The 22687-nt window shown below is 49.6% G+C and overlaps 1 protein-coding gene across 3 annotated transcripts; it reads right to left on the reverse strand.

Moving 5' to 3' along the window:
* Positions 1-179: 179 nt before the first annotated feature.
* Positions 180-22561, reverse strand: UBE3B (ubiquitin protein ligase E3B). Of its 3 annotated transcripts, none has more exons than XM_051785478.1 (28): positions 22453-22561; positions 21807-21906; positions 21188-21381; positions 20630-20750; positions 19292-19351; positions 18835-18939; positions 18646-18742; positions 17906-17991; positions 17176-17258; positions 16127-16232; positions 15358-15478; positions 14549-14726; positions 13993-14162; positions 13098-13265; positions 12152-12323; positions 11444-11562; positions 10747-10861; positions 10269-10368; positions 9792-9911; positions 9282-9458; positions 9091-9201; positions 8391-8528; positions 8158-8223; positions 5808-5866; positions 4063-4245; positions 3489-3600; positions 3074-3166; positions 180-2421 (listed from the first exon to the last, which is right to left on the reverse strand). In XM_051785478.1, exons 3-28 carry the CDS (start codon positions 21346-21348, stop codon positions 2230-2232), a joined length of 3213 nt encoding a protein of 1070 aa, XP_051641438.1. In that variant the 5' UTR covers positions 21349-21381; positions 21807-21906; positions 22453-22561; the 3' UTR covers positions 180-2229. The 3 variants fall into 3 exon arrangements, with proteins under 3 accessions (XP_051641438.1, XP_051641439.1, XP_051641440.1); XM_051785479.1 differs by having other exon boundaries at positions 22422-22548; XM_051785480.1 differs by lacking the exon at positions 22453-22561 and having other exon boundaries at positions 180-248; positions 2216-2421.
* Positions 22562-22687: the final 126 nt, after the last annotated feature.

The following is a 22687-nucleotide window of genomic DNA, read 5'->3' on the forward strand; positions in this document are numbered from 1 at the left end:
AGCCCCTCCACAGAAATCCTAGTCCACAGCTACTGGGGAGTCACCATAAAATCACATTTTATACACCAGCTACAATGGGGAGCAGTGTCTCACAGTGCAACATTTCCAGGTTTGGAGGGACCAAGCTAAGTCTGTAGGAAGATCTTTTCTAGGAATTGTACTTCTGAGGAACAAAGGGAAAAGGGGAGCAAAGATTTTATTTCAGTGTTCAACAACTCATTGTGCTCTAGTTCAACACACTGCGTTTCCTAGAAGAAAAAAAGGAGATTTTGGGTGGCATTTAAACTATGAGTGGTCCAGGCCAGTGCCTAGACCTCCCAACTACACAGTCACCAACTGGTTAATGCCAAAATGCTCTACGTAAAAAAAAAAAAAAATAAATTAAAGAGAGAAATTTCCTATCATCTTTAATTTCTCTAATTTCTCTGACTCACAGCCCAGTGCCCTGAACCCTGTGGATGCAGACATTCCTGTCCGCACCAACACTTCCCATCACTCCTGTTTAATATCACGGATTTGACAGAGAAAAAGGATCCTGACATTGCTTTCCAGATGCATTTCCAGGCATCAGTTCTAAAAAAAGGGTTATTTCTCTGAAAACCATCTGCAGCAGGACAGGAGGATGAGGCAAAGGCCACCTCTCTGCTCATGGTTGGTCGGTGCCGAGTGTTTCTGATCCATTTGGGGATCAGAAACATTGTGGGAAAGGGGGTCTCTCAGAGCCCAGGAGCCTTCTCCGTGCTGAGCACACCTGGGGACAGGAATCCCATGGGATGAACCAGCAGGGCAGCAGGTGAGGCAGGGTACAGCCAGAGCAGGGTAAGGTTTGCCAGTGCCAGGAGGGGAAAGGAAACCCAGGGCAGACACCACTAGCCTGTGCAGGAGCTTGTTTTATTAGTGGGGTGAAGGAGAGAAGGTGACTGTTTTCAATCCTGTCCCAAACAGGGCAATGCCATGGTTTTCCTCTGCTGCCAGAATCCCAGCATGGACAGGACAGCCCAGGAACAGCCCAGTCTCTCCTCTCCCTGGCCCAGGCCTTGCAACAACACAAGGGATCAAGGTGGGAAACTGTAGAGACACTTTATCAACGTCTCTGGACTTCATCAGAAATGGCAGGAAGGGTCCCCACCTTCCCAACACCCCTGTCACAGCCTGCAAAGTCGCCTGCTACAGGCAAACGTCATAAGGCCAGAAAGAGACAAAGAGACAAAGAGACCAAAATAAATAGTTTGGCAAAAAGCAAATATGGCTGTTACACAGAGACCCAGTCCTGGGTGGAAACAGCACATCTCCCTAACAAAAAGGGCCTGCAAACAAAGTGAAACTTCCATCCAAGAGGAATTTTGCTAGTGGCGGTTTCCAGAGAGGAACCTGTCCCACCTGAGCACTGTGCTGGGGAGCGAGGGCTGCCTGAGCTGTGTCCTCTAGAGCTCCTGCCCTTTGGAAACTACATAAAATTAAACCATTTCTGCTCCTGAGAAACTGAGACACATTCCCCTCCCATCCAAAGCCCCGGCTCTGGCAAGAACTTGGCAGAGGCACAGCTGGCTCAGCACACTGACCCCATGCCTGCTGCTCCAGCTCTTAACCTCCAGCACTCCCAGACCTTCCCGAGAGCCACAGAGTCCATCTGCTCGTGTTTAACCTGCTGCTTCCTGGGTCTGGCAGGTGGTTCCTTCTCTGAGACACACCAAGGGCCTTGGGGGGCACCTGGAACCCCCCTGCAGTACCTGAGTGAGCAGTGCCCATCTGGGGCACATCCAATGCTGCTGCCTCCCACTTGTCTCCCTGTGGGCTCTGTCATCTCTCTGCCTTTCCCACAGACTCACTTCCACCCAGAGCAGCTCCTGGGAAAGGGAAAAGCAGCACTCCCACAGCAGCAGCTGCCCGGCCTGCCCAGCCTGCTGGGGGTCTCACGGTCACTAATCTGACTGGCACTTGGAATGTTCCTTTTGTGCTCCCCCGGGGTTTTGCTTTGAAAGACGATTTATGTGGGTGTCAAGTGAAGTGTTTTGGGTCAGGCCCATCACCTCCTCCAGTCTGGAGCCGTGCCCAAGAAGAGCCAGCCCTGAGCCCAGCAGCTCTTCCCGGGATCCCTGTAAACCTCCACTCCCAGCTGCATGTCTCCAGCCCTCAAGTGAGCCGTGGCTCCCGGGAGCTGATCCAGGCTCCGTGCACGAAGCCTCCCCTCCGGCAGCAGCTCCGAGCCCCATACCGAGTGCAGGCCGCCTAGGACAGCTCAAAGCCAGTGTTCATGCTGATGGCATAGCGCAGCTTCTCCCTCAGGATGCTTTTCTTGCTGTAGTTGGGCAGCTTGAGGAGGTTGAAGCAGGTGGAGGAGGTCGGGAGCCGCCCGCCCGGCTCCTTCTTGCGGATGGTGAAAAAGCCGCGCAAGACGCTGCCCAGAGTGTCCCCCGTGTCCTGCAACAGGCACACAGCTGTCACCTCCCCCTGTGCCATGGGGCCTGCACATGGGCAGGGCTGCCAGTACAAAACCTGCCACTGGCAACAGGGAGAGCCAAACCCCAAGGCTCTGTCTGCCCACAGGGAGTTCTGCTTGTAACTGCAGTGCTGTGACACGGGCAGAGTGCGCAGGGAGACAAGGGAGGGGGGGAACAGGGGAACACAGGGAGCTCCTGAGGGGAAAACACAACCCTCGACACAGGCAGAGAGAGCCCAGAGCAGCTGTGTGCGGGGAGAGGCAGGTGCAGCCATGAGCATTCTATTGGGGTGGGGTTGTTTTCACTGTGTCCTATAGAGCACAAATAGAATCATGAAATGGTTTAGGTTGGAGGGACCATAAAGTTCATCCAGTGCCACCCCCTGCCATGGGCAGGGACACCTTCCACTAGACTAGGTTGCTCCAAGCCCTGTCCAACCTGGCCTTGAACACTTCCGCAGCTTCTCTGGTTGCCAAATTCTCTGGGTAACCCCAGGGCCTCAGAACCCTCACAGGGAAGAATTCCTTCCTAATGCTAACATCTAATCTTCCCACTTTAAGAGTTTCCTGGTCAGACAGAGCTGGGGAAGCTGGGGAGGGAATGCCTCAGCCAGGAGCAAGCAGGGTGCCCACCTGATCATCAGAGACTTCCACACAGCGGATGGAAAAAGGAGGCTTGAGGTAGGCAAAGCCCAGAAGTGGAGGCCTGGAGCAGCTGGTCACAAACTGAAAAAGGCATGGAGAGTCAAGATGGGAGCAGAGAGGGCAGGAACAGCCACACAGAAATAACACAGCACTGCTGGGACTGGCACTGTGCACCCCAATAGCACTGAGCTCTGGTGCACAGCCCTGCCTGAGGAGTGACAGCTGTGCAGAGCATTCGTGGTGACACCAGAGCATTTACAGGAACTCTGCCTGCTGGGCACATTCAGGTGTCCAGAATTCTGATACTCCTTTTACTAGTGGCAGAAAGCACACAGGGAACTGGAGAACAGCACTGGCCCACCCACCCAAAGCCCAGGCTGGGCTGCCATGATTTCCCACTCACCTTGAGGAACATGGCTCTCTCCTCGGGGCTGAAGTCATTGGCCAGGATGTCCCACAGCCAGATGATGACCCGGTGACTCCCATGGAAGCCCCCGTAGTACACGGTGTGTTTTCTGGGGAGACAAAGGTTTTGCCAGGCCTGTGTCTCGGCAGCAGGAGGGGCACAGCTGACAAGTGCTGCAAGGATCAGTCATGTAGGATGGTTTGGGTTGGAAGGGACCTTAAAGCTCATCCTGTTCCAAACCCTCTGCCATGAGTCAGTTCACTGGTCCAGCTGACACTGACAGCGCTGAGTCCCCACCAGCACTTACTGGGCACTTGGTCAGAGGAAAGGGAAGAGCAAGGAGAAATTCTACTCCCAGGAACCAATGGAAAAAAGGACCCTTCCCATTCATTAATTATCCAAATTAGCTTTAAGGAACATGTTCCTCAGCTCTGTCTCTGCTTGCTCCTCAAATTCCAATGAGGAGGAGCACAAAGTTGTGGACAAGCCAGTCTCCTCCAGCTCTGTGATGAAGGGGCTCAGTTTACTGGCTTGCTGAGGGGAGGCCCAGCAGAACAAGCTGCTCACTTACTTCAGGTCCTCGAGGTCAATCTCAGCGTTGTCCCCGGAGATCAGGCGCTGCAGCTCCGGCGCGGAAAACATCCGGATCCACTCGGGCTTGATGATGGACCTGAAGCCGCTGATGAGAGCAGCTGTCTGGCTCTTGATCTGGGTGTGCATCCGGAAGTGAGCCATGAGGTGGATGTAGCTGATTCTGGGGGGGACAGGACAGGGCAGGTGGCAGGGAGGGATGGAGCAGCCAGGGGTACCCCCCATGCCAGTCCTGACCTGTCTCTCCAGCCCCAAAGGGACTGTCACTGCCTGGAAAGGGATTATACTTTCCCATCCAGGGCTCTGAACTTTATTTAAGCACATAAAGATGTTGTTCTGCCCAGACTTTGCCCCCTTCCCCATCTCTGTGATTCTGCTCATTTCTTGGAGCTCCTGCACAACCCAGGGCTAATTGGCTCCAATAATCCCTTGATCAGCCTTGGCCAGACACAGCTCACAGAGGGGAGCACACACCCAACTCCTCTTTAAAGGATCAGATCCTCAGGCAGACACTCCTCTAGTGCTCCTGCCCCCATGGCTGGAGAATGAGCACACCAAAACCACACAGCACATTCCCATCTCCCTCCAGGAGTGTGGAAGAGGAGCCCTGTTTGTTACAGGGAGGCACCATCAGGCTTTCTCTTTTCACCCACAGGCAAAACACCTGAATTTGCTGATTCTTCTTCCTCAGCTCCCTGGCAGACCCCACCACGATCCCACTGACTGGGTTTTTGGCCAGGTCACCTCACTCCATAATTCCCAGACAGAGCTGTTCCCAGATTGCTTCATCTCCCAACACTTCTGCTCCTTCCCAGCTCCCAGTTTGTATGCAAAAGTTTCAAAGTTTCCAATGTAAATGATTATAGCAACATCCAGGACTTTCAACTTCCTCCCTGAGCTGACTTCAGACAAGGCAGAGGAAGATTCTTTCAAATGCAAACTCCCTGGTCAGAGCTGGAGAAGGGAAAAGACTGGGAACATCAGAGTGCAGAGCACGACTAGCACAGCCAAATCCTCAGGTAGGACGCAGCTTTCATTTGCCATTAAAGAGAACAACCCCCAGATTACCAGTTCAAACACACATCTGCTTAATAGATATTTCATCCTGCTTTTATGATCACTGAAGGGGATAGGGAAGAGAAAAAAAAAATGAAGGGAACAAAAAGGTGGGGTTGGCTTTCAGGCTCCCGAGTTGACATTTGAGATAACTATCTAAAAGCCGGTTATCTGTGAAAATAGCCCCAGGGCTCGGTGTCTCCTCTCATTTCCTGTGTCTAAAGAACGACTGTCGACTGCATTTGAATTCACCACTGTCTGCTCCGACCACGGTGCTTTATACAACTGCCACATGTTATCATTCTGAGGAGATCTGTCTGCTCCAAGGTGTCTTTGAGCATCTGTGCCCTCTGTGTTCACCACCGTGTGCCTGAATTGCTTTGAATCCATCTGTCTGTATCCATCACCATCATTAAATCCTGCAGAATCTCCCTGACTGTGTGCCTTTGACCTCAGAAGTGCTGTTTCAAGAAGTAAATTGTCAATTTTTATTTTGCAAATCAAATTTAATACAATTTCTGCCGATGAACTGTAACCAGCAAATTCCATTAAGATATTTATGTGCTCTTTCTACTCCAATCTATCTCAATTCATTCCAGATGCAAGCCCAAGGAACTAGAATAAAGTATTTTGCAGTAGTGACCTTAAAAATGTAATTGCTGTACTTACTTATTTTCATTGGTAACGGGAATGGTCTTCCCTCCAGGAACAAGTTCATGGCAAACAAGCTGAAGGAAGAAATGATTGGATTGCTAATTACTGCCTGGAACCACAATGGAAGGAAATACCATACCAAGCTGTTACCTCCCCATAAAACATTTATTTTTACAATAAAACAGTAGGATTTAAATTTAAGTAATAATCCTGCTTCTGCCTTGAACCAGTTTCACTTAACTATTAACAGAGCAATGGAACAGCAGGAACTCCAACTCTCCCACCAGCAGAGCCAGCCCTTCTCCCAGGAAGCCTCCTCTCCAGCCTGATCCATCACTGCTGAACCGCACACAAATCAATTCCAAGAGCCCTGGGGGACTGTCACAATCCCAGAATCCAGGGGCTGAACAAGCTCAGAGCCTCAGATAGCTCAGTCTAACAGCACAATCCAAAGCTGGCTGATCCACAAGTCTCGTCCAGGAGCTCCTGGCCCTCCAGCTGGGCACTCCAGGCAGGAAAGGAGAGAGCTGGGAAGGATCTCCCAGCCTGGTGCTCCCCTCCAGCTCAGGCACAGTGCAGGGCCCTCCAGGTGCTGGCTACACATGACTCATCTTTGCACAAACTGAGGTAGAAAGTCTTTATTCACACATCAGAGCGGCCTCCGTGCCCCAGCTCCAGGGGAATTCCAAGGTCAGGAGAGAGCACAGCTCAAGGAATGAGCACAGCTCACCTGTGCCCAACACCCCTACCCCAGCAGGGACACAGTTCATTCAGGGTTATCCCACCTGGCTCCTTCAGCACAGCCAAAGCACAGGGAAAACAGGAGAGCCTGGTTTATTTTTAACCTTAGTGTTCCACAGCCTTCCGTATCTCATTGCTGGGCTCTATACCCTGTTTCCAACTTTTATTTTTCAAGAAAGCCCTCAAAGCTGAACCCTCAGCAATCCTGAGGCAGCAGGAAGGTGTCCTGCAGTGGGCACAGCCCCTAGTGGTGCAGAGCAGGGCTGTGTCCACACTCAGCTCTTCCCACTCACTGTGCAGGTGCATTTTCATGGCTAGTGCTGCTCCTGGACAAACTCACCAGCTGAGGAATAAAAACGTAGCATGCAAAGCTCTCAAGGACAAGCTGCCCCAGACAGACACTCCCTGACTCAGTGGTCTCTGTGCCACTGGATCTATCCTACACTCGGCGCCCGGGATCAGCACAGGCTGGGGGCTCCCCACGGAATTTGCAGCCACAACACACTGACAGCAAAGGCATTTTTATCTTATCTCTCCAGATTTTCCAGCTATGCTCACACAACATCACAGAGCCCAGGGCTCAAGTGCAATCAAGTACCTTCAAGCCTTCCTAGGGGACTGACAAACAGCTTTTTCTTCTCTAGGCCAAGAGACCTCCTCACACACTTCAAGTTCCTCTGACAGAAATAGCTATGCTGAAAGAAAAGGAATTTCTCCCCACATAGAGATTCTTTTTTAAAAGAAAGGAAAACCAGTTATGCAGGGAAAGCGTTAAACACTTTTTCAACTAGAAAGGAAAAAACCCTGGCAGCAGAAAAATTAAGGGTCAGAGGGCAACCTTTTTGTGGAAAAAGCTGTTCTCTGCTCACAGCTAAATACTGAATCTCTGAGCTGAGCTCAGAGAAGCCCTGAAGCTGAGCCAGCCTTGCAGCACAGGCATTTCTTCTGTAAAGAAGAGCAGAGCTCAGTCCTTACCACAATCAAACACAGGTTCATTTCCCAGTCAGTCCCATGGGGATTCCTGCTCAGATGGGCCACACAGAGCATCCACCTGACTACGCTCAGAAACAGAGTTCCAGAGTAAAAAGCACGAGCTGGGACACACTCCTGGCTTTTAGACACTCAACACCAGCTCTCAGAGAGCTCAGCAGAGAATAATATTTGTTTTCTGCTGGTAAATTTGACTGCAGGTGTATTTCTCTGCTCTAAGGACACCAAATCTGCCACTTCTGGCACCCCAGGCTTTATCACAGCAGTCGGCAACATCCCTCAGGACCCCTCAGTGCTCTTCTGGTAGCCCAGCCAGACAAACGAGGAGACACTCCCACGTGGATCAGCTGGGATCTAACCAGGAGGAACAGCTGGGAATCTAACCAGGAGGAACAGCTGGGAATCTAACCAGGAGGAACAGCTGGGAATCTAACCAGGAGGAACAGCCAGGGTTGTGGATTCTATCAGTGCCCAGAATTCTGCTCATCATCATCTATCAGGAGCTGGACCCTGATGATCCTTGTGGGTCCCTTCCAACTGAGGATATTCTATGATTCTACTCCATGACAGCACAAAGAGGGTGTCTGGGACAACATAAGGATAAGGTCCAACATCTCACTGAATAAAAACCTACCTGACCCATCACATCTTCATCATAGGACAGTGTTAAGCCCAGGTCACTGATATCACCGTCATAACGCTGGAGAGCAACAGGGAAAGGGAAAGAAGGTCAGTGTTCAGCAGCAGAACCACCAGTTACATCCAGGGTGGTTTTAAAAAAGTTCAGTACCCCAAAGGCACTTGTAATGGACTATTTCTAATCATAGTGATCAGGGAGGAGAACAACAGGAAAGTTGATGCTCAAACCTTAATTGAAGTGAGATTTTTATAGAACTCAGAGTCCAAGGAGGGAAGTTCATCCACGGAGCTGTAGAAGACACTGTGGTGGTGCCCAAGGAGCTGACTCAAAAAGAAGGAAGCAAATGGTACATCCACAACTATTCCCTGTGGTCAAGAAAAATGCACAGGTAAGGTCCTGCCCCATACATGTTATGTGTGATAACTGGTTACCTGCAAGGCCTGCAGGTAGAGCTTGTGATGTGGAAAAAGTGCAAAGGGCATCTTTGCAAGGCATTGAAACCAGCTACAAAACCCACATCCTCTTAAAATCCATTAATTAGTGCAGCAAGTGCAAAAAGGCAACAGGGGAACTCAATGTTTCCTTTAAAAGAACTTACATGGAGTGGGTCATTCTGTCACTCCATCCTCCTTTTTGACACGTCCCTTTAAGGCACCAACAAATGGATCCTTGGAAGGTGTAACACCAAAATAACAGACTATTCCAGCTGGTGCCCCCAGCACCACGAGGAATAATCAAGGTGTGTCCCAGGTTTTATGTCCAAGACTATTCTTAACACATGCCAGGCTGTTCCACGGTGAGTATCTTTGTGCAAGTCCTTTTTCCAAACTCACCTCTTCAGTAGCACCTCCCCAAGCACAAGAGATGCTCTCAAAGGTACCCCCACAGAACTGTACCAACAGTGACAATATGGTGCTTCTGGCTCACCTCATATACAGCCTTCCCAAGCATCTTCCCCACAAACTCAAAGAGCTGGAGGTAGTTCTCATGGATGTAGGATGTTGGGGATGGATACAGCCTCTCATCACCACTGGTGGTCTGCACAGAGAGGTAAGAGCACAGTGAGCCAGGTTGTTCCTGTCTGCAGAGGGTCACCACAGTCAGCACCTGGGTCATACCTTGAACAGGTTGAGTGCAGGGTCAAACACTTTTTTAATTATCTCTTCCAGAAACTCTTTGAAGACCCCATCCTGATCAATACCAGCCTCATCGACTCCCAGATCATTCACAAACTTCACTCTGATCACCCCCTTCATGGCGTTCTGGGAAAGCTGCCGGAGCTGTTCATATCCATCCTACACAGACCAGGAGATACAGAGCACAGTCATGGAGAGAGACACGTAAAACACCCACACAGACATGCAGCAGAGAGAGGAGACAGATACACCATAGAAACCTGCATTACTATTGAACCTTGTGTTCAAAAAGAGCAGCATTTTCTGAGTCAAAACTCCAGGTCTGGAGCAGCTGAACTGAACAAAGGTCCAGCATTTTTCCTGTATCATCAGTTCTGAGACTGATGGGTCCCTCAACACCCACAGAGAAGGTAAAAACACACTCTGGGCCCATGTTTTTGTCAGGCCAAGGTGCTGCCCTGTTGGTTGGCTCCTGCAGGACAGGTCCCTCACCTCCAGCATCCGTGAGCGGCGGATGGTGATGTGTGTGACGTGAGGGGACGCCGAGCTGGTTTCAACCAGCCCCAGCTTCTCCTTCTCCTTTGTGACCATGTTTCGGAAAAGCAGCACCCTCTTCAAAAAGAAAACAAATGTCGGCCTTCATCCACAAGGATCCTTATCCTGCAGTGCAGTAGGGCTTTGGAACACACACCCAGAACTACTCCTGGTTGTCCCGATCCCAGCTGGGCCCAGAAATGCCAGTGGCACCCACTCACTCCATGCAGCTACCCACACAAATCAGTTCTGTCTCAACAACAGAAATCAAGACATTTAGAGGAAATATACTGGGGAGAGGTGGGAAGGAAGGAAAAGACTTCTATTCAACTGGCATTTCAATCACAAAATGCTCCAGACACGTGTCCCTTCCACCCCAGCCCACCCAGCTCAGTGCCTTCTCAGCCTCCATCCTCTGCCCCCCGTACCACTCACGTTCTTGTGGGGAATGACGTGTGGGATGTACTGCAGGAGCAGCTGGGCTCGTTTCTTGTCCTTGTCCAGCTCCTGGAAGAGCACACTGGGTTTGAGGTCCCTTTACAAAGAAAGGCAGAGTTTCAGAGATCCCTGAGAAATGCCCAGGTGTGGGGAATAGCTGGGGGCAAGAGACAGGAAACCTGCAATGATTCAAAGATGACTTAAGTGCTCAGGTTCACCCTTGTAAGAAGGTAAGAAGGTCGGAGGCACTCAAGCTCTTGAGTGCTGAGTCAGGTTTCAAAGCACCACCTAAACCTCACACTACGGAAAAGCAGCACAACATGAGGAGTGTCCTTAACTGCAAACACAGGGACCAGTTCTCACCTCGATTTCACAGGCAGGATTTAAAGAAGGGATCCCAAACCAGGCTACACAGAGGCCCTGGGGCACTGGGACAGGCACAGAACTGCACATGACCCCTGCCCTGGACACTCACTTGCGCAGCCAGTGTTCGTCGGGAGCGAAACGCCGGCGACAGTCCCGCTCGTACAGCACCATGAGCCAGCCATGCACGGAGTGGAACAGCTCCAGGGTCTCCCCTCGGGCATTCTCTGCACAGAAGGGACAAAGCAGCCATGTCCAAGCACCCCAGGAAACAGGAGTGGCCAGGAGCAACCCATTGATCACCAGCCACAGTAACAGGACAGGTGTGTTGCTCCTGACCTCCACCGCCCTTGCAGGGACGGACTTTGTGCCTCGCAGGAGACACAGTGTCTTCTTTGATCAGAGCTGCATCAAAGCCATCTCATTTCACAACAGAACTGGACTATCTCATCTAATTGCCAGAGCTGAGCTGTACCCAAATTAACCAGCAGACAGATCAACACCAGATATCTGCAGAGACCTGAGCAGGCCTGGTCCCAGCACTGCATTACTGTCCAACTTCATCCCTGCCAAAAACCAACACGCCTATCATGCCTGTTTGTTACACAAATTCTTACTGGAAATAGGAAAGTGCTCAGTATTTGGTGCCAAGCACGACAGTGGCATCTGGACATCAAGAGACTGGGACATATTCCCATATAGTAGTGGGTTTTGTGCCAAGTAATAATTAGCAGAAGCTTCAAATTCCAAAATTAATGCCATTTGTTGTTCTAACAGTAGTATCAACTCAAGCTACTAAAAGCACTTACCTACAATTCCATCCCAGATCATCTTAAACACGAAGGAATTCAGGAAAGAGGAGATGGTAACGAGCTCCTCCAGCTTGAATGAAATCTGCTCTTCATAGACCTCTATGTCATCAAGAATCCTGTCAGAGCAAACAAATGCAAATGCACAAGTGTAAATTTAATTCCCTTTTGAAATTTTCATAAAGGCACATTATCCTTTAGCAGCAGCTCTTATTTCTATGACAACTGACACCCATGAGGATCTAAAGTCATAAACAACTAAACCTTATTTATGGATTTTGATTGATAGCAGATCCTAAGAGAAGATGGTATGAAAGTCTGAGATACAAGCAAAGCCAGAGTTTCAGGCTTAGAAGGACCTGCGCTATCACTCCCAAAAACCTTTTGCACCATTCAAGCTAAGAGAACTGCTTCTCCTGACCAGCAAGGGCAATTTTTCACCCCCTTTCCCATCCTTTGGGCTGTTTCTTTCTCCTCCCAGTTTTATTACCAGTCCAGTCAGCTGGATATTCCTGAAGCAGCACATGGCTGATGGGAAAAGTCCTTTTGAAGCCCTTTATTTCTCAGGACTTCATCCCAAAATCTCGCTGCTTTACCCTGTCTAATTATCTTCATGAAAAGGCATAAAACCTTAACTACTTCTAAAACTTCAGGAACACAACAGCTTCATATTACAAATGCAGGGAGCAGCCCCCACATGCTACCTACGTGATGAGGTGGCGGGAGCAGTCACAGAAGAGCATCAGCATGGCCAGCAGCCTCTTGGATTCCTCTGTGTCATTGTTCAAACACTCCAAGAAGAGTTTTAACCCACCCTGTGGTCCCAGCTCACAGATAAAAGCCCACAATTTGGGCAACAGATCATCCAGGTAGGTGAGACCTATGAAAATATAAAGCACACAAGATATAAAGCTCGTTCTGCTGCCTGTGAAGTCACGAATGTGACCTGAAGCTCAAAGACCCTTTTGCAAAGCAGAAGAGGACCATGGGCATCCCATTTGGCTCCCAAGGCTGTCTGCATTAACAGGACATGTACAATCACCAGAAAAGCAGGAAAAAGAAAAGCTTTTAATGAGGCATTGTTTGCACACCTTAAGCCTTTTTCCCCTAATTCTTTTGCAACTTCAGAAAATAATGAATTCCTGTGATCCCATCACCATTCCAGCATCTTGGAGATGGGAATACAACAAGGCTGTACCCCTGGTCACCACTACAGCCACAAAGCACCCACAGCTTTGCACTCTCTCTACCCACCGGATCAAAGCAGTGCTGATCTCCTCCTCCATCCATTTCCAAGACAGGTAATTTGTTTCCAAGATGTATGAAAGCATCCAGTGTTCCCACCACAGAAAGATTAATATTGCCAGCCTTCCCAAAAACACTGACTCAGGCTGAAGTTTGACATGGTGTAAGCAAGGTTTCACAAGAGGAAAACTTGCTTCAATTTGTATTCTGGAGAGTTAATGCTTAATCAAGTAGTGCTGAATGTTATTGACCAGCTGGATGATTCAGGATGGAGCACGCCTTCCACCCCAGCCAGTCAATAAACTCCTGTCAGTAATAAAACTACCAACAAGTCAACAGAATTTAATAAGGGAAATCTCTTTTTTCCTGCACATTGGAAGAGATTTGAAGAGCACAGAGGGGCCCTGACCTGTGAGGATCTGCAGGCGGATCTGGGTGAGCGTGGTCAGGGTGGTCTGGTACAGGACACAGATGCTGCAAACCTTCTGCACCTCTGCGGAGTCCACGCGCTTCCCCCCCACCGGCTTGAGGATGTTCCGGACAGAGGCGGATTTCTGGAACGCTCTCTTGAACAGGTCTGGGGACAGAGAAGCACAGAAGTGATGTCCAAAACCATTCCCGCTGCCAGAGGGCAGGGTTAGATGGGATATTGGGAAGGAATTCTTCCCTGTGAGGGTGGTGAGGCCCTGGCACAGGTTGCCCAGAGAAGCTGTGGCTGCCCCATCCCTGGAAGTGTCCAAGGCCAGGTTGGAGCAATGTCGTCTAGTGGAAGGTGTCCCTGCCCATGGCAGGGGAGTGGCCTAAATGATCTTTAAGGTCCCTTTCAACCCAAACAGCTCTGTGATTCCATGATTCTGACTGCAGTAACCACAGGATCTGGTGCTATGGGCAGCATCTAGAAAATATCTGATTTACAGTTACTGCAAATCTTCTTCTGCACCTGTCACAGGTGCACGAACCAGCTTCACCTTGCTTGTCACAGGGGAAGCTGCCCCTCACCTAACCTTGGGAAATATTAAGTTATGCAGTAAACACTTCAGCTCCAGAAATGATGAAAAGAAACTGCTAAAATAAGCAAATATTTTCTCAGCACTAAATAAGAGATTTTGCCCCAGGTCACTGAGCCACTCTGAGCAGGAATTACAAATAGGAGAGATCATATCCCCACCTCAGCAGCAGCAGCTGCTGCAAGTAATTACTCAAAGCTTTCAGCATAAGTGGAAAAGCCAAAGCCCTGCGAGTCTGGGAGAGAGACACATGTACAAACACACACAAAACCCCCCCTACAACCCTCCAGAACTGACTTTTCATAGGAAGGCTGTTCTGAGGGGAAACTGGCTGTGCTGGCAGCTGAGCTATTTCCTGATTTTCCAGCAGCTTCTTGCTGAGCACATCACTGAAGAGGATGCGGATCATATGGACTCCCCAGAGGTGCTGCAGTTGCTTTGTCAGCAGAGGCATGGACTCATTCAGTCTGGAAGGAAAGGCAGGGAGGCAGGTTGGAATAGAATACCAGGCAGTGACACTGATACATTTGCTCATAATCCAAATTGGAATATGCTCCCACCCTACAGATGGTCCTCATAGGAAGGGCTGATACACAGGTGCTATATCAGTGTACCAGTAGGGCCACTGGTCACCAGTTTAACTACACCCCATGAATTTACTCATGGAATAGTCTGTGTATGAAAGCAAAAATTTACATTGTGCAGACAGAACCTGAAATATCTGAGAAATTATTTTGAACAGGTTCTCCCTGTTCATCTCAAGACATAAAACACATTGCAACATATAAAAAACCCGAAAATAAATAAAAGGAGAGGCTTAATCATCTCTCCCCATAAGGTCCTTCCCACTCACCCATAATCCACAGTCTGTGAAAACCAGCCCAGAACAGGGTGCCAGTGGGTGAGGTTGGATTTCTTCTGTGACACGTACTTCTGGCAGTAGGAGAGCATGTGGATGAGCACCCCCACAAAGTGGGCTGTCTCCTCCTCCAGGACCTGGTCATTCAGAGAGCCCAGGAACACCAGGTTACCTGGAGGAATGACCAGAAAAGCATGACTTAACAGGAACAGATGCTGTGGGACAGTGGTTACAGGTAAAACAAATCCTTCCTCAAGCCCAGGAGAGGATTTCTGTCAATAGTGATTCTTAGAGGTCACCCTGCAGCAAGCCATTTCCAGTGACGTCCCTTTGGCCACCTTCTCATCTGAGTGCCACCAACACCTTCTACAAAGGACTACAAGCTACAATCCATGGTTATCCCAGAGCTCCAACTGTTAATCTTGCTACTTTTACCGAAATGTGAATTTAAGTATTTCAGCAGTATGTCCATTTAGGGAACTGGATCCAAGTCTGCCACATTTCAATACTTTCTCCTTTCTCAGAGTCCAAGTCAAAAGCTGGCAGAGATGATGCTTCCCAGCTCAGCATGATGACATGGAGACAAAAGCAAGTCTCTGACCCTTCCTCCATCTGCAGAGGTCTTAAACCATGTTTGTAATGTCCCAAAATATGTCTCAGTTATTATTTGGAAAATATAAATAAATCATTATCTAAATAATGATTAAAAAATGATGAGTTGGAGGCAGCTCTGACCCACGGAGAAAGAAGATCTGACTCAAGACTCTCTTCCAAACATAGTAAGAAGTGTTGCAGGTGCTTACCCAGCAAACAGAGAGTGTGGCTCCCCTCCAGGCACACACAGACATCTCGGCATTGAGCCTCGCGGCTCAAGAACAGGATGAACTTGCGGAACAGATCGTGAGATTCTATCACTGCCAGACGCTGAAAGACACAATTGACCTGCCCGTGAGGCACCACACAAAGCCCCACACCTGATCTGCCACAGCACCTGGGACTGGCCTTTCTTTCCAAAGAAAGCAGCAAGTTGAGACTGTTGCCCTACAGAGAGTTTGACATGGAGCTGGCCTGGGAAATAAAACCCCTTGCAGGTGAACAGGTCATGTAGTAGTTGTAGACAGAGCTTTGCAATCATCTGTCTGCAAGGACACAGGATGCCCATTTGGCACAAAACCTGCCTGTCTGCACCAAGCAGATTAAATTGGATTAATGGACAGTCCACTAGTTACCTCCTCAGATCCTCTGCCATGCAACAGAGTGATTTTTGCTTTGGCTCTGTCTATGGTTACAGAAATGGAAGAGTAGGGCCATGAAAAATTCAAACTGTTGGTCATATATGCCTTTATTACTTATTTACTTATTTTAGGGCAGTTCAGCCCATCATTCCACTGGTGTTAATAACATCTGTATTATAAATCCAGAGTATTTGTAAGGATCAAGCACTTTCACAAGAGTTGAAACTGGCAAAGAGAGAAATGCAAAAGCTCTGTTCCAGGAGCTGATAAAATGGAATAACAAGTGGCCTGATGTGATAATCAGTAGATTCTTGGTCCTATGAGATCACCCACTTACCTCAGGTGTGAGAGTAGCAAGGTGAGTCATTATAGCAGGCACAGACATGATATGGATCAGGAAGGACCTCAACAGATTGTCTGAGAACTGTGCAGCAACCACAGGGCTACAGAGAGAGAGGAACACTTCAGAGCACAATCTGGCCCAGAAAAGCAAGACAGCCTTCAACTGAGCTGTTCAGAACTGGTTACTGATTCTTCCCTCAGCAGGAATCAGAAAATCATGGTTTGGGTTGCAAGAGACCTTAAAGACCATTTAGTTCCACCTCCTGCCATGGACAGGGACACCTTCCACCAGACCAGGGTGTTCCAAGCCCTGTCCAACTTGCCCTTGAAGCATCACAAGAAAAACAATATTCACTTACACTTCTCTCCTCAGAGCAAGTTCACAGAACTGCTCTGGCTCAAAGGAACATAAGACAGCTCAGAGAATAAAGCATTTTTACACAGCACACCCACAACACTCTCAGGGTTAAATGGTTCACCTCCTAATTCCCCTTCTCCCCAGTGCCACAAAATCAGTAATTAATTGCTTTCCTTAGGAAGAAGTGGGGTGACATGGACACCCACTGCTCCTCTCCTGACCATCACACCCTCACCATCCCAGCAGTGACAGCGCAGAAAGGAAGTGACACCCAATTAACCACTGAGGTTTTAATGCTCATTAGTGGCTGCAGGTTTCCAAAGTGTTGCTTCAGGGACAAACTTTTCCCCTGCAGATGGAGTAACAGGTACACCTGCAGCAGCAGTTCATTGTGGAGAGGCACAACCAGCTCACCTGGAGAGCTCCAACCCTTCTGAGGTTCAAACAGACCCCGCAGTCTGAGCTGAGCTGCACCCTCAAGTGAAAGCTCACACTAATTACTGACTCAAAGGCATTCTGAGCTGAAAAAGGATGACAGCAAAGCAAGCCATTTGCCTAAAGCAGCTTCTTTCATCAGGGTGATGCTCTCAAAGGCATGAAAACACTGGCAGAAGGAGAAGTCTTTAAAAAGCACAGTTAAGACAAGTTTGGCTATAAATCCCCGGGAGCAGCTCCAGCTCCCTTACCGCAGTGCCAGGGAGAAGATGGCAGTTAAAGAGCCCTTGGACAAGGAAGGTCTGGATCTTGCCAAGCCATTAGTTAGCAAAATCTGGAATAAAAACCAAATAAATAAAATAAAAACCTTGTAGTACTCAGAAAAAAAAAATTATGATTACTCCTGAAAGACATCAAGTTTATTTAATGCAGAGAAAAAGGACACCAAAGGAACCAAAAATCCAGTTCCTACAAGTCATTTGGCAGCACTAGAAGGGCTTCAGGTTAATAATGGCAGAACAGAGAAGCTGCACTCAAATCAGACACTCTACAGCACTTATTTCTCTAGGACCTGTACTCACAGGGTGTTCAGGCTTTCCTAATTAACAGGCAATAGAATAGTTTGATAATCTAATTCTCATTTAAAAGGTTAATTACATAAGTTCCAACAGAGCAGTAAACAAACCCAACCCATACAATGTGGCAGCAGCAAATTTCAGGAAAAATATTTAAGATTCCTCCTTGTCCATCTCATCATGAGACGATTAAGAGGATTTTGATTCAGCAGTACAGACAGAAAGGAGAGAGTGGGGAGACTCTGTTTGGCTGTTTTGAGAAAAATATGATCACAGAAAAATCCCCAGCAGCTTCTTCCTGACACTCCACCAGAGATCCAAATAACTCTCTTAGGAGAAGGAGCACAGGCAGGACTGGGGTTTGTCTGGATAAAGAGGAGACAGGAGTGTACCAGCTGAGACTGACCTGCAGCACAGAATAAAAACCCTTCTGGTTCAGGTGTCCCATGATGTTTGCACAGATGTGGTTCATTGCAGGCCTCAGGGTTTCACCTTTGGGTTAAAGCACTGGTGTCACCAAAACAGCATCACAGTCCCACTCTGCATTTCCCCACACACAGCACAGCACAGCACTTTGGAATTGCTCAAGCCCTCCTTGCACAAAGTCCTTGTCCTTATCCACAACCCCATCATTTGGGCAGCATTTGACATGGTCTTGCTTGAGATGGAAGTCTCATTTCCTCACAATATTTGTCTGTGTATTTCCTACAAAAACTGAGAGCTAAAAGCATATCCTCTTATCCCCTGAACACTTGGGGGGGGGAATGGGAATATTATAAAAACATTGTAACAACTGTTGGTGTCCTAAGGGAAACATCCTAATCTCAAGGGGAACAGTCTAATCCCAAGGGGATCCTTGTTTTGTGCAAGCACAGGAGCAAAATGAAACTTTGTGGTAACCATGGGGAGGGAACAAGGTGCAACAACACAATCCCAAAATGGTTTGGGACCTTAAAGATCATTCAGTCCCACATCCTGCCATGAGCAGAACAACTTCCATTATCCCAGGTTGCTCCAAGCCCCGTCCAACCTGGCCTTGGACACTTCCAGGGATGGGGCAGCCACAGCTTCTCTGGGCAGCCTGTGCCAGGGCCTTCAGAGGATTTTAATAGTGAGTCCCAAATCTTAAGGAATTAATGCACAAACCTTTTCCCCGGAGGATTTTCCAGGTTGAAGTGTCTGTGAAGGTGACGAGCATTGTGAGGTGCAGATTGACCAGTCTGGAGTCCTGCAGGATGTCAGGCTGTGACAACAAACATCAGGGTTAATAAACCTAATTACCTTTGAGCCAACTGTTAAATGCAGGGAGAAAAAACACAAAGAAACAGTCCTTACCTTGAGCTGCTTGAGAAATTCACAGCAAAACCACAAAATATCTTTGATCTGCTTTATCCATAGGAGTGTGAGATCCTTGGAGAGAGCCAGGGACACGTACCACACCTGAGGAAGGGGGATACACTCAGTGATCAGTGCTTGTGCTTGGCAGAGCACATTGCCACAAGTTTTGTAACTGACCCCAGACATGGGACCAAGATACTTCTCTCCCCAAGTTCCCTGGTCAAAGGACACCACCCACCCCAGAATCAACTGCTCTTTAACTCCCATGGCTGTACACAATAAAAATATCAGAGCAATCCTAAAGGGCTTGTCCAAACTTTCACCATGGAATCTCTGCAGAGTTCAGAAGCTTCTGAAAGCTAAAAATTCAAATATCACCCATGTAAATCCCCACACATAGAATTAAAAATAACAAACAAACCCCCCCACTCCAAATCAAACCCCTCCTACTGACCTTGGGCTCATTCTCCACATCCATGCTGTTAAGGATACAGCGGCACAGCTTTTCAAATCTCTGGGGAAATAATAAGGTGGGATTAGTTCTAACTACAGGAAGGGCTGTTCTGGAAAAGCACGAGGAACAGCTCAGCAGAGGGAGCAAGATCTCCCTGGATCAAACAGCAAATGTTCTACACCCCCACACTCCAGCCAGTGCCGACGGCTCCTTCCCTGGAAGCACATGCACACTGCTGCTGGGCAGAATTCCCTCCCTGAGCACAGTGCTCATCCACAGGAGGAATTCCTGCAGCCTCTCTGCTAAACTGCCTCCCTCACTAGCAACAGGAAAAGCTGGGGTTCATCAAGAACAGCTTAGTGCCAAGGAGTGCAGCAGTACCCCAGGCTCCTGGACATCCCAGCAGAACTCAGCCATCACATCCACAATGCCTGAATTATCATTTCAGTCCAGATTTACATGTTCAGACCATGTATTTCCCACATGTTTGCAAGGCATAAAGCCACTCTGAGCTAAGGAACTGGCTGCTGGGGTTATCCCATCTGAGAGCAGTGTCTGGAAATGGAGTGGGAAGGAGTAGAGTCCAGTCCTTGGCTCAGCACGGGATGGACTCGCTGCTGGAAGGGGAAGGAGACGAGGAACTAGAAGGGATTATTTCACCAATGCACCCAATTGCTGCAGTGCAGAGCTTCAGAGGGATGCTAGGCACTTAAAAATGTGTATGTAACATGCACAGGGCTTTTTCTGATGCTGTATCTACAGAAAACTGCATTTGCAGCACAGACTTCAATGGAACAGAGATTGAAAAAAATCACCCACTGCTGCAGTTTAAACACAGCCTTTCATTTCCCAGTTGTTTCCTTACAATCAGCCCTCACAGTTTCCTGGAGCAAAATTCATCATCTCAGGGCTTCACTCTGAACCCACAAATTCAGGGCATGGTCAGAAAGACAAGCCAGATATATCAGATATCAACAGACATAGATCAGACACAAAGAACCAGCATAGCTCATTGGGAGCTGCCACAAGGTCCCTGCCTGGGGAACTGCTGTGCCAAAATCCTCAGCACTGCTCAGTTCCTGCACCTGGCACAGTCACCAGGAAAAACATCCACCAAACCATGGCCTGAATACAGAACCACTACTGAAAAATTCAAGGCATCTCCTGTTTCATTCCTACAGGCAGATCCTTCCAGGAAGGACCAGGAGACAGAGACCACATTGCTGAGGCCAAAATACATTGCAGGAACCTACAGGATCACTGGATAATGAATTAAACATTTAACATGTTAAAACATGTCCTCAAAAGAAAAGCAGCAGGTCAGGGCAGTGTCCTCACCTCCTTGTCCTCTTTGGGATTAAACACAAACAGCAACTTCCTGGCAATTCTGAACACAGACAGAGCACTTCTTTTACTTGAGCCAGATTCATTTGTACCAAAGAAATCGTCCACCTCCTTCCTATTAAAGTGAGAAAAATGAGTTGTTAAAAGCCAAGAAAACCTCTCCAGGTAAGAGCAAAGGTAGAATTCCAGGAGGAAAAGGGAAGGGAAAAGGGAAGGGGAAGGGAAATGGAAAGGGATAGAAAGGAGAGTGACATTTTACAAGGGCCTGGAGTGACAGGACCAAGGGGAATGGCTTTCCACTGCCAGAGGGCAGGGTTGGATAGGAGATTGGGAAAGAATGGTTTCCTGTGAGGGTGGTGAGGCCCTGGCACAGGCTGCCCAGAGAAGCTGTGGCTGCCCCATCCCTGGAAGTGTTCCAGGCCAGGTTGGATGGGGCTTGGAGCAACCTGGACTAGTGGAAGGTGTCCCTGCCCACAGCAGGGGGTTGGAATGAGGTGACCTTTAACTCCCTTCCAACCCAACCCACCCCATGATTCAATGAATCCCACACACCTGATGTCCCTCTGGAGGCGGCAGCGGCACAGGAACCTCCTGACCAGGGCCTGGAGCTGCACAGCCGCTCGCTCCCTCTCCTTCAGCTCCCGCCGCTCCTCCCGCGCCTGCCGCGCCTTGTCCAGGAACTGCGCCCGGGAGCTCTGGCTGGCACTGAACATGGCTGGGGCTCTGGGGAGCAGACACCTGGGAAACTGGGAGCAGAGGGGGGAAAACACACAGGGTAGAGCAATTCTCTGCCTCTGCACTGACTGCAGCAACGTCCAGGGAGGAGAGAACCCAACAGCAGAGGAATAAATGTGAGCCCACACAGGCAGGGCCCTGTCACGGGGCTGCCCCGGGACACACACACTGACACAGGACCTTCCAGCACAGTCCACAGCTGCTGCAGGCAGGGAGATTTTGAGAGGAAAAAAATAAATAAACCGGTGTTCTGACACTGTTTTCCACTCCTGAACTCCACCTCCCCTTCCAGCCTCTATTATGTTCACAGGTAAGAACAACTCTACAGGCAGGGACAGGGGGCAAAGGGCACAAGGGACACTGATTTATTTACATTCACCAGACAAAAAACACCCAGAGCCAACAGGAACTTTATAAACAATGACAAGGAACTCACCTGAGAGGTCTCTTCTTCAGAAGTGTTCGGTGCTCATTTACACACATACATGATCCCACCCAGTGCCTTGGGGCAGCTCCTGCATGGATCAGCACATTCCCTGTGGGTGGTTTGGAGGTTTAGAGCTTCCCTGTGCAGTTCTAAGTTCTTTGGCCAGACTTCCCTCTCGGTGCACCAGGCAAGGGAAGGGTAAGTGGGGAAAGCTCCAGGAGAGGAGAAGCAGCCCCAGGGCTGTGGGCAGTGGCTGCTGGGGAGCAGGGATAACTCCGTGTGGGAAGGACAAGGCGATCCAGGGCCACAGGGACCGGTGAGATCCGAGCAGGTGCCACCCCCGAGCTGTGGGGGCAGGACTGGGAGCCACCACAGCCCCCGAAGGGGGGGCTCCACACCTCGGGACTAGGCCAGGCCGCGAGCAAAGCAGCCAGAGAGCGCCCCCGGACCCCTCTCACAGCCCCCTCAGGACCTCCTCGCAGCTCGCCCGAAACCCTCTCGCAGCCTCCCGGCCGCTCTCAGAGTCCCCTCAGACCTCCCTCAGCCCCTCCAGTCCCTTCCCAGCCCCCCAACCCCGCTCACAGCCCCCCCACACCGGGCCCAGGCTCCCTCCGCGCCCCTCACCCCGCGGACCTCGCAGCCCCCGGGCCCTCACCGTTGCCCCCGGCGGACGCTCGGCCCGGGACCCTCCGGGACCCCCCGGTCCCCTCGGGCCGCGGTCGGAGCCCCCTCCTCGCACCCCGGGTCCGCTCCCCGGGTCCGGCCGCCAACCCGCTCCACCGCTGCCGTTCCGCCCGTTGCTCACCGGTTCCGCATGGGGAGAGCAGCCGGCGCTGGGCCCCGCCGGCACTGGAAAGGTCGGGCTGGGCCAGGACAAACCGGGTCGTGCT

This window comes from Manacus candei, unplaced genomic scaffold, assembly GCF_025592945.1.
Source record: "Manacus candei isolate 608988 ecotype Guabito, Panama unplaced genomic scaffold, ASM2559294v1 h1tg000020l, whole genome shotgun sequence".
NCBI lineage: Eukaryota > Metazoa > Chordata > Aves > Passeriformes > Pipridae > Manacus > Manacus candei.